The sequence below is a fragment of the Zingiber officinale genome, chromosome 10A (assembly GCF_018446385.1).
Source record: "Zingiber officinale cultivar Zhangliang chromosome 10A, Zo_v1.1, whole genome shotgun sequence".
NCBI classification, from domain to species: Eukaryota; Viridiplantae; Streptophyta; class Magnoliopsida; order Zingiberales; family Zingiberaceae; genus Zingiber; species Zingiber officinale.
Window position 1 is genome coordinate 21641957 of NC_056004.1, and position 13539 is coordinate 21655495.

At 46.6% G+C, this 13539-nt stretch overlaps 1 protein-coding gene across 2 annotated transcripts; it reads right to left on the bottom strand.

Moving 5' to 3' along the window:
* Positions 1–8923: 8923 nt before the first annotated feature.
* Positions 8924–11099, bottom strand: LOC122027426 (protein NEGATIVE GRAVITROPIC RESPONSE OF ROOTS-like). Of its 2 annotated transcripts, none has more exons than XM_042586379.1 (7): positions 10823–11099; positions 10600–10637; positions 10441–10528; positions 9743–10299; positions 9464–9626; positions 9349–9393; positions 8924–9249 (listed from the first exon to the last, which is right to left on the bottom strand). In XM_042586379.1, the coding sequence occupies exons 2-6, from the start codon at positions 10603–10605 to the stop codon at positions 9374–9376; spliced, it is 834 nt and encodes a 277-aa protein (XP_042442313.1). In that variant the 5' UTR covers positions 10606–10637; positions 10823–11099; the 3' UTR covers positions 8924–9249; positions 9349–9373. The 2 variants fall into 2 exon arrangements, with proteins under 2 accessions (XP_042442313.1, XP_042442312.1); XM_042586378.1 differs by having other exon boundaries at positions 10784–11099.
* Between the last annotated feature and the right edge of the window lie 2440 nt (positions 11100–13539).

The following is a 13539-nucleotide window of genomic DNA, read 5'->3' on the forward strand; positions in this document are numbered from 1 at the left end:
TTGAAGCCCAGGTCAAGTCTCACGACCGAGAGATGAAGCTGGCGACTAATAGAAAAAATACAGCCATCTTCGATTTAGAGGCCAAGAATGTGCAGGCCCGTGCGCTGGAGCAGCGTGTCAAGGAGTTAGCCGATCTGCTTTCTGCTGAGCAGGAGGGCCGATCGACCTCCGAAGCTAAACTGCAAGGAGACAAGAAATATCTCCAAGACGCTCTTGACGCTTCGCGAGCTGCGCTAAAGGAATATCAAGATGGTGAATCAGGCCGCTTCGAGGCGATGAAGAAAAACTATCTCCGCTCGGACGAATTTGGCGAAAAGTTTAGCGATCGGCTAGTTATAGCCTTCGAGGAAGCCATCCGGGCGACAGCGATTTATCTGAAAGCTAAGGGCCATCTCCCGGAGACAGCCTCTATACCTGCCAAAGACATAGCCGGCCTCTTAGAGACCATTCCCGAGCCCATCTTTGATGCAATAGAGTGAGGAGTGTTTCTCACTTGTCTCAGTCTATGTTTTGAAGTTTTGTCTGTATGCTAGCCGTTTGGCGAGTTAACCTTATCATCTTTAACTTGACTTTTAATTTACTTGTCTGCGTATTTTTTGACGATGGGTAAATAAAACTCCGCTTCTATTGATGTTACTTCCTCGACCGCATTCTTTCCAAGTGGCCTTCGGTATTCTTCGGCGGCGAGTTTATAGTCGTCGGTCCGACCCAGGGATTTAACGTCATCGCTCGACGGTCTTCGAGCCGGGGGGTTTATAGTTGCCGGTCCGACTCTAGAGTTTAATGTCGCCGCTCAACGGTCTTCGAGCCGGGGGTTTTATAGTCTCCGGTTCGACTCTAGCGTTTAACGTCGCCGCTCGACGGTCTTAGAGCCGGGAGATTTATAGTCGCCGGTTCGACTCTAGAGTTTAACGTTGCCACTCGACGGTCTTCGAGCCGGGGGGTTTATAGTCATCGGTTCGACTCTAGAGTTTAACGTCGCCGCTCGACGGTCTTCGAGTCGGGGGTTTATAGTCGCCGGTTTGACTCTAGAGTTTAATGTCGCCGCTCGACGGTCTTCGAGCCGGGGGGTTTATAGTCGCCGGTTCGACTCTAGAGTTTAACGTCGTCGCTCGACGGTCTTTACGTAGTTTGCCGTTCGGCGAATAACGCTCAGACTTTTCGTAATTTTTCTTATCTTCAATCCTGCAGCCAAAGGATACAGATGAACGGAACATACATGAAATGAATTACACTGGTGCACCTTTTATCCAGCACGGTACGACTGGAGGTGGTTTGAGCTCCATGGTCGATCTAGCCGTCGTCTGTCCTCATCTTCCAAGTAGTATGCACCCGATCGGAGCTTCTCGACGACTCTGAAAGGCCCCGCCCAGGGAGCAGCCATCTTGCTCACATCGCCGACCGACTTCACCTTCTTCCATACAAGATCATCGGCCTGGAAAGCTCTGGGAATTACACGCCTGTTGTAATTCTGCTTCATTCTCTACCTGTACGCCATCAGCCGGACAACTGCTTTAGCTCTTGCTTCGTCCACCAGGTCCAACTCCAGCTGCCTTCGCTCGGCATTATCCCCATCGTAGCTTTGGATCCGATCGGACTACACTCCGACCTCGACTGGGACGACCGCCTCGCCTCCGTACACCAAGTGGAACGGTGTTACCCCCGTTTCCTCTTTTGGGGTTGTGCGAATGGCCCATAGTACGCCCGGCAGCTTGTCCACCCAGCTTCCTCCCATGTGATCGAGCCAAACCCGAAGTATTCGCAGGATCTCCCGATTGGCTACTTCGGCTTGACCGTTGCTCTGAAGATAAGCCACGGAAGTGAAGTGTTGTTCGATGCCGTATCCTTTGCACCATTCTCCGAGCTCCTGACCAACGAATTGCAGCCCGTTATCCGAAATGAGCCGACGAGGGATGCCGAACCGACAGATTATATGCTACCAGATGAAATTTTTGACCATCTGCTCGGTTATTTTGGCCAGTGGTTCAGCTTCAACCCACTTGGAGAAATAGTCGACCGCTACCAATAAAAACTTCCGTTGCCCGGTCGCCATAGAGAAAGGTCTCACTATATCCATACCCCACTGGTCGAACGGGCAGGACACAACAGACGCCTTCATCTTCTCCGTTGGCCTATGGGAGAAGTTGTCGAACTTCTGACAGGAAAGGCAGGTAGCGACGGTCCGAGCGGCGTCTTCCTGTAGAGTTGGCCAAAAGTATCCGGCCAGCAGGATCTTCCTAGCCAAAGACCGGCCGCCCGGATGACCTCCGCAAGATCCTTGGTGTACCTCTTGGAGAATGTACTCTGCGTCCTCCGAGCTGACGCACTTTAGCAGCGGCCGGGAGAACGCCTTCTTGTAAAGTTGATCCCCGATGAGCGTGAACCGGCCGGCTCTCCTTCTCAATAGCTGGGCTTCCTCCCGATCGGATGGTGTGGCCTCCGATCGTAAAAATTCTAGTATGGATGTCCTCCAATCGCTCGGGAATGTGAGGCCTTCCATCCGGTCGATGTGCACCACCATGGACACTTGCTCGATTGGTTGCTGGATGACGACCGGCGTTATCGAACTGGCAAGCTTGGCTAGCTCGTCCGCAGACTAGTTCTCGGCTCGGGGGATCTTCTGTATGACAACTTCGACGAAGTTGGTCTTGAGCTTTCCAAAGGCCTCCGCGTAGAGCCTGAGCCTCGCGTTATTTATCTCGAAGGAGCCTGAGAGCTGCTGAGCAGCCAACTGGGAGTCTGAAAATAGCGTCACTCAGCTGACCCCCACGTGCCGCGCGGCCTATAGGCCGACTATGAGGGCCTCATACCGCTTCATTATTGGTTGCTCGGTAGTCCAGCCGGACGGACAGGTGCATCCACTCTTCTTGAGGGGAAAGTAACAGGATACCAATTCCGCTTCCGAGCCGAGTGGACGATCCGTCCACAAATACTTTCCACATACCTTCGGGCTCAGGATTTTACACCTCGGTAACGAAATCTGCCAAGGACTGCGCCTTAATCGTCGAGCGGGGTTGATACTGAATGTCAAATTCACTCAGCTCCGTTGTCCACTTGATGAGCCGCCCGGACGCTACCGGATTCAGGAGCACCCTTCCCAGCGGGCTGTTCGTCATCACGATGATTGTATGCGCCAAAAAATTAAGGGCGCAATCTCCGCGATGCGAGGATCAAGGCAAAAGCCAATTTCTCAAGACCAGTGTAGCGAGATTCAGCATCCTTTAGAATGTGACTTAAGAAGTACACGGGCTGCTTCGCTGTTCGGCCTCACTAATGCCGAGCCCACAGCATGCTCGGTCGAAGACAAGTAAATATGGAGCGGCTCTTCTACAGCCGGTTTGGTTAGCATGGGCAGAGAATTGAGATAAGTCTTTAGATCCTCGAGTGCCCGATCGCATTCTTCGTCCCATTGAAATTTGGTAGCTTTGCGCAGAATCTTGAAAAAAGGGAGGTTTCGGTCGGCCGTTCGGGAGATGAATCGTGATAGCGCCGTTATCCGACCGGTGAGGCGCTGTACTTCTCGAAGATTTCTGGGAGGAGGCATATCTTGCAATGCTTTCACCTTGCTGGGATTCGCCTCTATGCCCCGCTCGGTCACAATATAGCCCAAGAAACGCCCGCCTTTTGCTCCGAACAAGCACTTCTGGGGGTTCAGCTTGACCCCGTATCTTCTCAGTGTCTGGAAAGTTTCTTCCAAATCCGTATAAAGGTCCGCCGCTCGGAAGGATTTGATAAGTATATCATCTACGTATACTTCCAAGTTGCGCCCGATTTGCTCCCAGAATACCTTGTTCATCAGCCGTTGGTAGGTAGCTCTTGCGTTCTTCAGCCCGAACAGCATTACGTTCTAACAGTAAGTGCTGTCTGCAGTGACGAAACTGACCTTTTCTTGGTCTCCTCGGGCAAGCAACACTTGATCGTAGCCCTAATAAGCATCCAACATGCATATCAGCTCGCACCCGGCTATGGAGTCTACTAGTTGATCGATCCGGGGCAGAGGGTAGAAATCCTTCGGGCAGCCCTTGTTCAGATCCCGGAAGTCAATGCAGACTCTCCATTTGTTGCTTGGTTTGGAGACCAGCACTACGTTTGCGAGCCAGCTCGGGAACTGCACCTCCCTTATGTGGCTAGCCTCCAAGAGCTTCTCCACCTCCGCTTGGATGATGATATTTTGTTCAGCACTAAAATCCCTCTTCCTTTGTTTTACCGGCCGAGCATCCGGTTGGACGTGAAGCTCGTGCTGCGCTATGCTCGGCGAGACTCCTGGCAGCTCGTGGGTTGACCAAGCGAAAACGTCGCAATTTTTCTCGAGGCATCCGATCAGCTTCTCTTTCTGGCTTGCTTCCAGATCGGATGCTATGAAAGTCGTGGCCTCCGGTCGGGCAGGGTGGATCTGTACTGCCTCCTTTTCTTCATAAACTAGAGAAGGTAGCTTTTCGGTTATAGCGTTTACCTCGACTCGTGGCACTTTCCGAGCGGATTTAGCCTCGGCCCGGACCATCTCTATGTAGCATCGCCGTGCGGCAAGCTGATCTCCTCAGACCTCCCCAACTTGGTCTTCCACCGGGAATTTAATTTTCTGGCAGAAGGTGGAGACGACCGCTCGGAACTCATTGAGAGTCGGTCGTCCCAGGATAACATTGTGCACGGAGAGAGCGTCGACCACGATGAAGTTGGCAGCCCGCGTTCTTCTGAGCGACTCCTCTCCCAGTGAGATAGCCAGCCGGACTTGTCCAACTGACAAAACTTCGTTGCCGGTGAACCCGTAGAGGGGGATTGTCATCGGCAGTAGCTCGGTTCGGTCGATTTACAATTGGTCGAAGGCCTTTTTGAAAATTATATTGACCAAACTACCTGTATCAATAAAGATGCGGTGAATAGTGTAGTTAGCTATTACCGCTCTGATGATGAGGGCATCATCATGGGGGATCTCGACTCCATCGAGGTCCCTAGGCCCAAAGCTGATCTGGGGCTCACTCGCCCGCTCCTGACTACAGCCAACCGCATGGATCGTCAGCTGCCTTGCATGCGCCTTTCTTGCCTTGTTGGAGTCACCTCCGGTCGGCCCTCCGGCGATGATGTTGATTTCACCCCTCGACGCATTGCCTCTATTCTCCTCTTCCCGAGCAGCTAGTCGGGGTCCATCATGCGATGCCCGAGGAATGGCCCTGTGTTGCTGGTTATGCTGCCACGCAGGTGATCTCCTTTCTGTACGTCGGGCGGGACTTTGGTATTGTTGTCGTCGATTCAGTGAAGGTGATCGACAACGATAGCTCCTTGGTGTAGGATGAGTGATTGGGGGGAGGCTCCGACAGTCGCGGGCGTTGTGAGTAGCTGACTGATGGAGCGAACAAAACATGGGAGTCCATACCTTCCCTTTCGATTTAGGACGATCGACCGCTACTTGTTGGACGGCGTGCGACCTTGCTTGCTGATGAGGCCGGGCGACTTCTGCGCGGGGTCCTCTCGGTGGTTGATAATTGGAAGGCGGCTTCCGTTAGGCTTGGGCTGGTGGCTCGGATGGTGCTTCCTTTTTCCTCGTCATCTGCGCTTCCTCCACGTTGATGTACTCGTTGGCCTTGTTCAACATGTGGTCGTAGCTGCGAGGTGGCTTTCTGATGAGCGAACGGAAGAACTCACCGTTCACAAGCCCTTGTGTGAACGCGTTCATCATAGTTTCCGAGGTGACCGTCGGGATATCCATGACCACCTGGTTGAAGCGTTGGATGTAAGCTCGGAGCGACTCCCTCGATCTCGTCATCTGCGCTTCCTCCACGTTGATGTATTCGTTGGCCTTGTTCAACATGTGGTCGTAGCTGCGAGGTGGCTTTCTGATGAGCGAACGGAAGAACTCACCATTCACAAGCCCTTGTGTGAACGCGTTCATCATAGTTTCCGAGGTGACCGTCGGGATATCCATGACCACCTGGTTGAAGCGTTGGATGTAAGCTCGGAGTGACTCCCTCGATCCTTGCTTGATGGCGAATAGACTGACGCTGGTTTTCTGATAGCGTTTGCTGCTCGCGAAGTGGTGGAGAAAGGCCGTGCGGAACTCTTTGAAGCTTGTTATCGATCCGTCCGGTAGCCTCCGGAACCACCGTTGCGCTGACCCAGAAAGGGCGGTGAGGAACACTCGGCACTTCACCCCATCTGTATATTAATGTAAAGTAGCGGTGTTGTCGAACTTACCCAGATGGTCGTCCAGGTCAGTGGTCTCGTTGTATTCCCCGATCGCCGGGGGCGCGTAATGCCTTGGTAGTGGGTCGCGCAGGATGGCCTCGGAGAACTGTCTATTGATTCGCTAGGGGGACGAGTCTGTCCGTGGCGCCTTACCTTTTCTGTTGTCCCGCGCGGGGCTTCGTCTGACGAACATCCTCGGTCGAGGTTGGCCTGAGCGACTTCTGACGGCGTTTGGAATAAAGCCCGATGGAATGGTATCGGGGCGGGCGAAGCTTCCACCTGAGTGCCGGTCGGACCTTTGTTCTGGCCCCATATTAAGAGCTGCTCCGGCTGGTGGCGCCCGACCGCCTGATGCCAACGTTGCCTGTTGCGCTATCCGCTCGGCTTGAGCCTTTTGCTGTTGCTCGACTATCTTGGCCGCCCGCACTTGGATGAGCGCATCTAGTTTTTCGGGAGAGAGTGTCACCGTGAGTTGGCGTCCAGCTTCTTCCATCTTCTTTGCTCGGATTCAGGTGCGTTCCCACAGACGGCGCCAATTTGATCATGTCTGAGCGCTAAGTCGATAGACGCTGGAGACGTACGTGGCACTCTCTGCTACTTTCGTCTGGTGATGTAGATCTCCGGCGAACCTGCAAAGAAGCCTAGCCGGGAGGGATTTCTCGGCGACGACCCTCCGACGCTCAAGTCAGGCAGTGGCGAAGAAGAAGAACAAGGCAACGCTACTGTGGCTACAGTGATAAGAATCACATACCTCCGTCGAAGTCTGGGGGTCCTTATATAGGACCCCGGGGAGGTGCGGACACGCTTCTCGATGCGTGCATGTTTCCCCAAACATACCTCAGTAGGGTTGTGTCAGAAAAGCATGTCTGACGTCATTCCGCAATTGTCTGAGCATATCTCGGATGTGACGGTGGAAACTTCCACCGTACGATACTCTGTCCGCTCCGGCCGCCGACCATGCTGTTTGTCGGCGGCAGGTGTCTCGAGAATGAAGTTACCAGCTGTCCTTTTTGTCTCCTAGCGCTCTTACCTACTCCTGGGCCGAGCGGACCAGCCACTCGGCGCTCATGGCCTCCGGGAATATGCCTACCTCGGCCCGGGCGGGGAAGCCCTGCTCATGTGCTCGGATGAAATTGCGCCTTATTGTCATGCGGCTCGGCCGAGCGGTCCGCTCGGCTCATAGACTCTACTTGAGCATCGGAAACCCGACCCCTGGTCGGGCTGTCTTTCGTCCGGTCCGGGAGACCCCTGGCCGGATGTCCGGTCGGCCCGCTACTCCGCTCGGCACGACCTCTGTCCACTCGGTATGACCTTAGGGTTGACCTTTTTCACCATTGACCTTCCACCAATAAGAATCTCCCGTCCTTATAATCGGATCAATTATAATGCGTCCAAATAATTTAAAATTTAAATAAGAGAAGATGAAGATAATAACAAAACAGCACTAAACAATAATGGAGGAGAGTTAAATATTTGTACAAGGTTGAACAGTGTGGTGAGATATCCTTTTGTAAATAAATAAATAAATAAAATGGCTTGCCTCTTTTATGATTTGGAAAACAAAGAGGGGCTTATAAGTTTTTGCAGAAAGATAATGTTCTCCAGCAGCATTTTATATGAAATAAAAGTTTTTTTTAAAGAAAAAAGAAATTGAACTATGAATTGCTGCAACTGTTGGAGAAAAAAAAAACAAGTGATATGGCTTCCTCATGTAGTTTAGGGAGTATTTAGTAGAGTTTTTATTATGCATTTTTTAGATTCTAGTTATATAGAAATTTTTTTGAGTATTTATAAATATCAAATTCTGCTTCACTTATGTAACTTTACTCAAAACTTAGAAGGAAAAATTTAATGTTTTTTTAATTTCTGATGTTCTAAAATTAAAAGTTATCATTTTACCTAAGTATCACTATACTTCTATAATATTTATTTTTTAAATAATATTTTATATCTTATAAAATTTGTATTTCTAGATTTTTTATACATATTTTTATATATTTAAATGAATTTTATCATTTTTTTTTCAATATAAAAAATAATGATTTTGATACCGTATTTAAAATATAATAATAATTATATAACAAAATTATATTTAGATAATTAAAAATAATAATTTATAAAATTTAAAGTTATTGTTGTCATTTAACTAAAAATTAAATTTAGAAGTAATTATTCGTTCAAACACTTTAACTTTACTTTATATTAGCTTTTGACTTCTATTTCCAAACACTCCCTACTTTAACTTCTCACTAACTTTAAAATAATCTATATAAGAATTACTTTTAAATAAGCAAAAGCTCTCCCAAATACTCTCTTAGTATTGTCGGTTCTACGATATGATACAGATAAATAAATTATGATAGTATTTTATCCTAACTTAGTGACTTTTTACATATAAGAGGTTAGTCATTTTACACTTGTTAAAAATTAACCCAACACTTAGTATCTATGTGTAAAAAAGACGATTCATTCGTCATAACACTCCCGCCAACACATTCTTAGGCTAACACAGAGAAGATAAATCATAGGTGACTATTAGTCATTAACACAAGTGGTTAAGACATGAAAAAAAGTATAATTGGACGTGCCAAATTTTGATCTTAAAATTTTATATGATAATATATCATGTTTCAACTACCGTATCATTCCGAGGTGACTATTAATTGTTGCATCTGTGCTCAATGCTCGTGCTGCATTTGGTTCATTTAATAAAATAATTGATTCGCAAGGAGTTCCTCTCCATTTTTATCGTGCATATTCTATTAATGACGATGTCTTTGACGTATATAATTCATCAAATAAAAAAACACAAGTTTTTTATAAATAAAATCAAATTCTGCAAATATGAAGATGAACAATAAGGGAAAGTTACAAGTAGTGTGCATTTTGTTCATCATACTAAGATTCAATCTTCTCGTTCTTTGCATGTTTAGAAGCGCAAGACACTCCATTGCTCAAAAGTATGAACAATGGCATTTATAATCCCCTTCATGCTTCCATCCACATGTGCATTCTTATTATGATCTTCGTGGTGTTCTTGTGTTTTTATTGGAGAGAAACTTCATGAACCTGCAAACCATATATAGGAACCAAGGAAATTAACATCTAGAATAAAATCAATATTATCTTCTTTAATATAGGTTTCAGTTTATTTATTTTTCAACTTACCATGAAAATGCTGATCACTGGGTTCCTAGATCTCTAGAACAATAACTGGAGGCCAAAAAGAACAAACATATCAAAAATAAAATAAAATCAGAAATCTAAATATTTTTAGACTCACAATCTGAATCTGTCTTGACCCATTTACACTTGTCCTTGCCCTTATCATCCCCTTCTTCCCCAGCCTGTGTTTCCTCTGTTGATTTATTTTCTATGCACTTCTTTGAAGCAATTGGAGCAGAACTTTGCTGGTGTATCTTCTTGGTGAGAATTGCTCTTAACATCTGCCTTGCAGCATGCGCAGTAATGCATCATTGAAGAGAGAACAAAGGGAACTACAGAAACTAATTTTACAATATAAAACTTTAACAGGACAAAATATGTTAACCTCGAACAATACCTTCTCCATCCTTGACTCCGGAATTGGATCCCTCAAGCTTGGAGCTGGTGCAAATCCACTGCTGCATACAAACATCTTCTTGATGATAAAAGAGACTGATTTCTTCTTAAGTGCTTTAGGATTTTCCAGCAACATATCTTTCACTTTGCTAATAAGGATCATCTTTGAACTCGGGGAGATATCACCATTGTTGTCACTTGCCAAGCGCTCTAGACTCGTACTCAATGCCTTATCGACCCCCAATCTCGATGGGAAATTCAGAAATCTATTTAATGGCATATTTCCTCCGCCCTCTTCCATGATCTCTGATCCATTACTGCTGCTGCTGGATTTTGACTTGCATTTTGACTTGAGTGAGAGCAACTTTTTTAGCTCTTTCTTTAACTGGTTGAATTCTTCAACACCAAAATCAGATAAATCTTGTGAAGCTTCTATACATTGGAAGTGATGACCACTGTGAGATTCTTCCTTGATTTCAGTGTCGCCAAATGTTCCAATTGCCAGTAGTGATTGTGGCCAATCTTTGAATTCTTCCTTTGGATCAACAGGTAAAGAACCTGAAGAGCATAGCAGAGGAGAAATTTAATTAGTTTAAACTTGTTTTTGCAACCACTTTCTAACTGACTACATTCGGAAATTTAATCAAACACTATAGCTTCAAATTCGGAATAAAGAAAGAAAGAAAAGCAACACTTAACAATGAGGTAGATGAGCTGATTTCACGACAGCATCTAGTCTCTTCTTCTCCTGCCTTTCCTGAAACTTGTTTTGCACCCAACTCAAGATCTGTAAAGCAAAGAAAGAACAATTAATTGCTGAAAACTAAGCTCTTTCACTTTCAAGTTGCCAATCCATACTCTCATAGTATCAGATGGCTTAGAGTCGTCTTCTCCTTCTGTCAGCAAAAAGAACAACAAATTAAAGAAGACCTACAGTCCACAACCAATAATAGCAAATGTAGCTCTCAACCGATTAGATTGAGAGAGCACAGGAGTGCTTCAGAACTCCATGGCCAAGCTTTAATGGTCATACGGCTCTCACTTCATTATGGTACAAGTTCCGAGGTAGAGACTTTTGCACCTGATACTTGTGTGTGTGTTTGTGCCTTTTAAAATAATAATGCACCCATCCTTCTCCATCGTTTAGCAGCAACTTTAGCAGCCAGGAAATATATTTCCTTGACAACCAATCTGTTCTGGAAATGCAGCAGCGAAAAGAAGTAGATCACAGGAGAAAAAGATACAAACCCTTTTGGAGAACGCCATACTTTTATAGTATTGAAAGATCCAATCGAATCTTTTAGCAAGCTACGGCTGGCTACATTTTAATGTTCATAGGTCTGCGTTTTCCAAATGAGGACAAGCAGATCTCTTTGGAAGGCTTTGGCACAAAAATATGCAGATGGATAGAAAGGAACATGCGTACAAAAATCTGAGCACACGCAGGATGGCCGAGAGCACGGTGTGGCACATGAGGTTGGCCATCCCTGTGAAGGGCCGCGCAGGGACATGGATAAGGCCTCTGTGGCTCTGTCCCACCCCTGTTTCCTTAATCACGTACAATGATTTAGAACTCTTCACACCAGACCAAAAGGGTATATATATTGCTAATTGAGAAAGCTAGATAGGTAATGATTTCAATATGCTCTAGGATTTCAAATAAAGTTTATTAAATTGCATTCCTAAAGCATAATTAAGAGCATTAATCTTGAAAGTATCAGAATCAACTCCAAGGAAATTAAGATGGCTCGAGTAACACATCTCCATATGTAAAACAAAGAGTAGATGGTCAATGTTCCTTGCCCACCCAACCAGTTGCTATGGCTATGGTGTGCTAGCTAGCTGCATGATTAATCAGTTTAGTATAATGAACTAGCCACTGATGTAGATATATTATTCGAATCGACTCTCTCACTTTGGCGTATAATGAACTTGGCACAATATTTCCTATTAATTGCGTGTAAATGGGATTCAACAATTTTCTTTGAAGATGCAAAGAAATATCACTACTACTATCCTCGCGGCTTGGTGCAATGCAAACAAATGCATGTGGCGTTTGAGCCACTTATGGTGCTGGCTTATCCATGGTCAATAGAAAATTTTTTATGAGATCGGATCTATAGAAGAAGAAGAAATATGACTATTTAGAAAATATTTTTTTTTTTGATGGTGTCTTTTTTCAGCTGATATTATCTAGTGGAAAAATGTTTGATTGTTATTATTGTGTTATTGTATTGATGGTGTATCCTTTTCGTTTACTCGGGCTTCTCCTCTCCTAATCTCTTTTTTCGTCAATATTGCTGCAAGATCCTAGCTGACCATGATTCGATAGTATGAAAAGAAAAATAAATCAATAATTGGCTAGAGTTATCAGTGCAGCCTCTCTGATGTCAAAGTCAGAACCAAATCTGAAGAGTGAGAAAGAGAGAGTCCAAAGTATATAAGAGAGTTTTAGTGAAGAAGAAATCATACCTGATGATCCGGTGATAAGGACGGGGAATCTTCATGGACGGAGGGTCAAAGACACGTGGAGGTCAACCCCAAGTTCGCGCCGAACGGAGGATGCCGGGCCGAACGGAAGGATGTCGGGCCCAACGGAAACATGCCGGGCCGAATGGAAGGATGCCGGGCCGAACGGAAGGATGCCGGGCCGAACGGAAGGTTGCGGCGCCAAGCGGAAGGATGCTGGACCGAACGGAAGGATGCCGGGCCGACCTGACATTCGGCCAGGAGCTTCCCGGGCCGGACAGAAGACAACCCGACCATGGGCGGGTTTTCCGACGCTCATAGTGAAAAGGGTCACCTGGCCGAGCGGATAGCCCGCTCGGCCGAAGCATAAAGCATCGTTGCTGTGGAACACTCTCAGCCAAGCACCCGATCGGACCGATACCTACGCCCGGTCGGACCTATGCCTGCCGAGCAGCTGGCCGCTCGGCGCGGGAACAGAAGCGACAAGGACAAGAGAACATCTTCTGACAGCGGGTATGTTCGATGACCAGGCCATACGCAGGATCTTACGACAGAGGGTTCCGCTGTCCCATCAAAGATGTGCTCGGACTGTAGCAGTACGGTGTCAGGTAAGCTCTTCTGACAACTCCATACCGAGGTATGGTCAGAGGACACGTATTCGCCTCGGTATGTGTATGGGAGCCTCTTCACAGCTCTATATAAAGGGCCTCACATTTCGCCTGAGGTATGCATTCTCGGAGATTTGGAGCCACTTCTTTATTGTCCACTTGCCTGACTTGAGCGTCGGAGGGTCGTCGCCGGGAACCCCTTCCCGGCCCGACTTCTTTGCAGGTTCGCCGGAGCGCCGCCCGACCGACCGAAGATCTACGTCAGCGACAAAGAGAGCACCACGTGCCCAGCGTCCGTTGATTCAACGATTCGGACAGGATCACCTCAACTTATTGTCATCGGTTGTTATATAGCTAGTTGAAAAGAATCTCCACGTTGGAGGTCGTGTGTTTTATCAATCATTCCTTTAAAAGGCTATTGGATAATCGTTAGCCCTGAAAGGTTGTTACAAAACACATGTCAAATTATATATTATGATGAACTTAGGGTATCCACAGTGGGAGCTCCTTCGGAGCTCCCACTGTAGATGTAGCAGTAGGAAGAAGCTCCCTCCCATAATGGGAGGGAGCTTTTTCCCCATTTGGGAAGGAGCAGCTCCATACCTATGGAGCCGCTCTTTCACCTTTTTTTTTTTTTTTTTTTTTTTAATTTTTTAATTTAAATATAATATTAGAAATGTTTTTTTAATTTAAATATAATATTAGAAATGTTTTTTTAATT

Bases quoted from the DNA above. Each gene is read 5' to 3' on its own strand.
- LOC122027426 (XM_042586379.1), bottom strand. The intron at 10,300-10,440 runs GTTAAGTGTTGC...TATGCTCTTCAG, and splicing joins ATCAGCTCATCTACCTCATT to GTTCTTTACCTGTTGATCCA. The intron at 9,627-9,742 runs GTATTGTTCGAG...GCTGCAAGGCAG, and splicing joins CGGAGTCAAGGATGGAGAAG to ATGTTAAGAGCAATTCTCAC.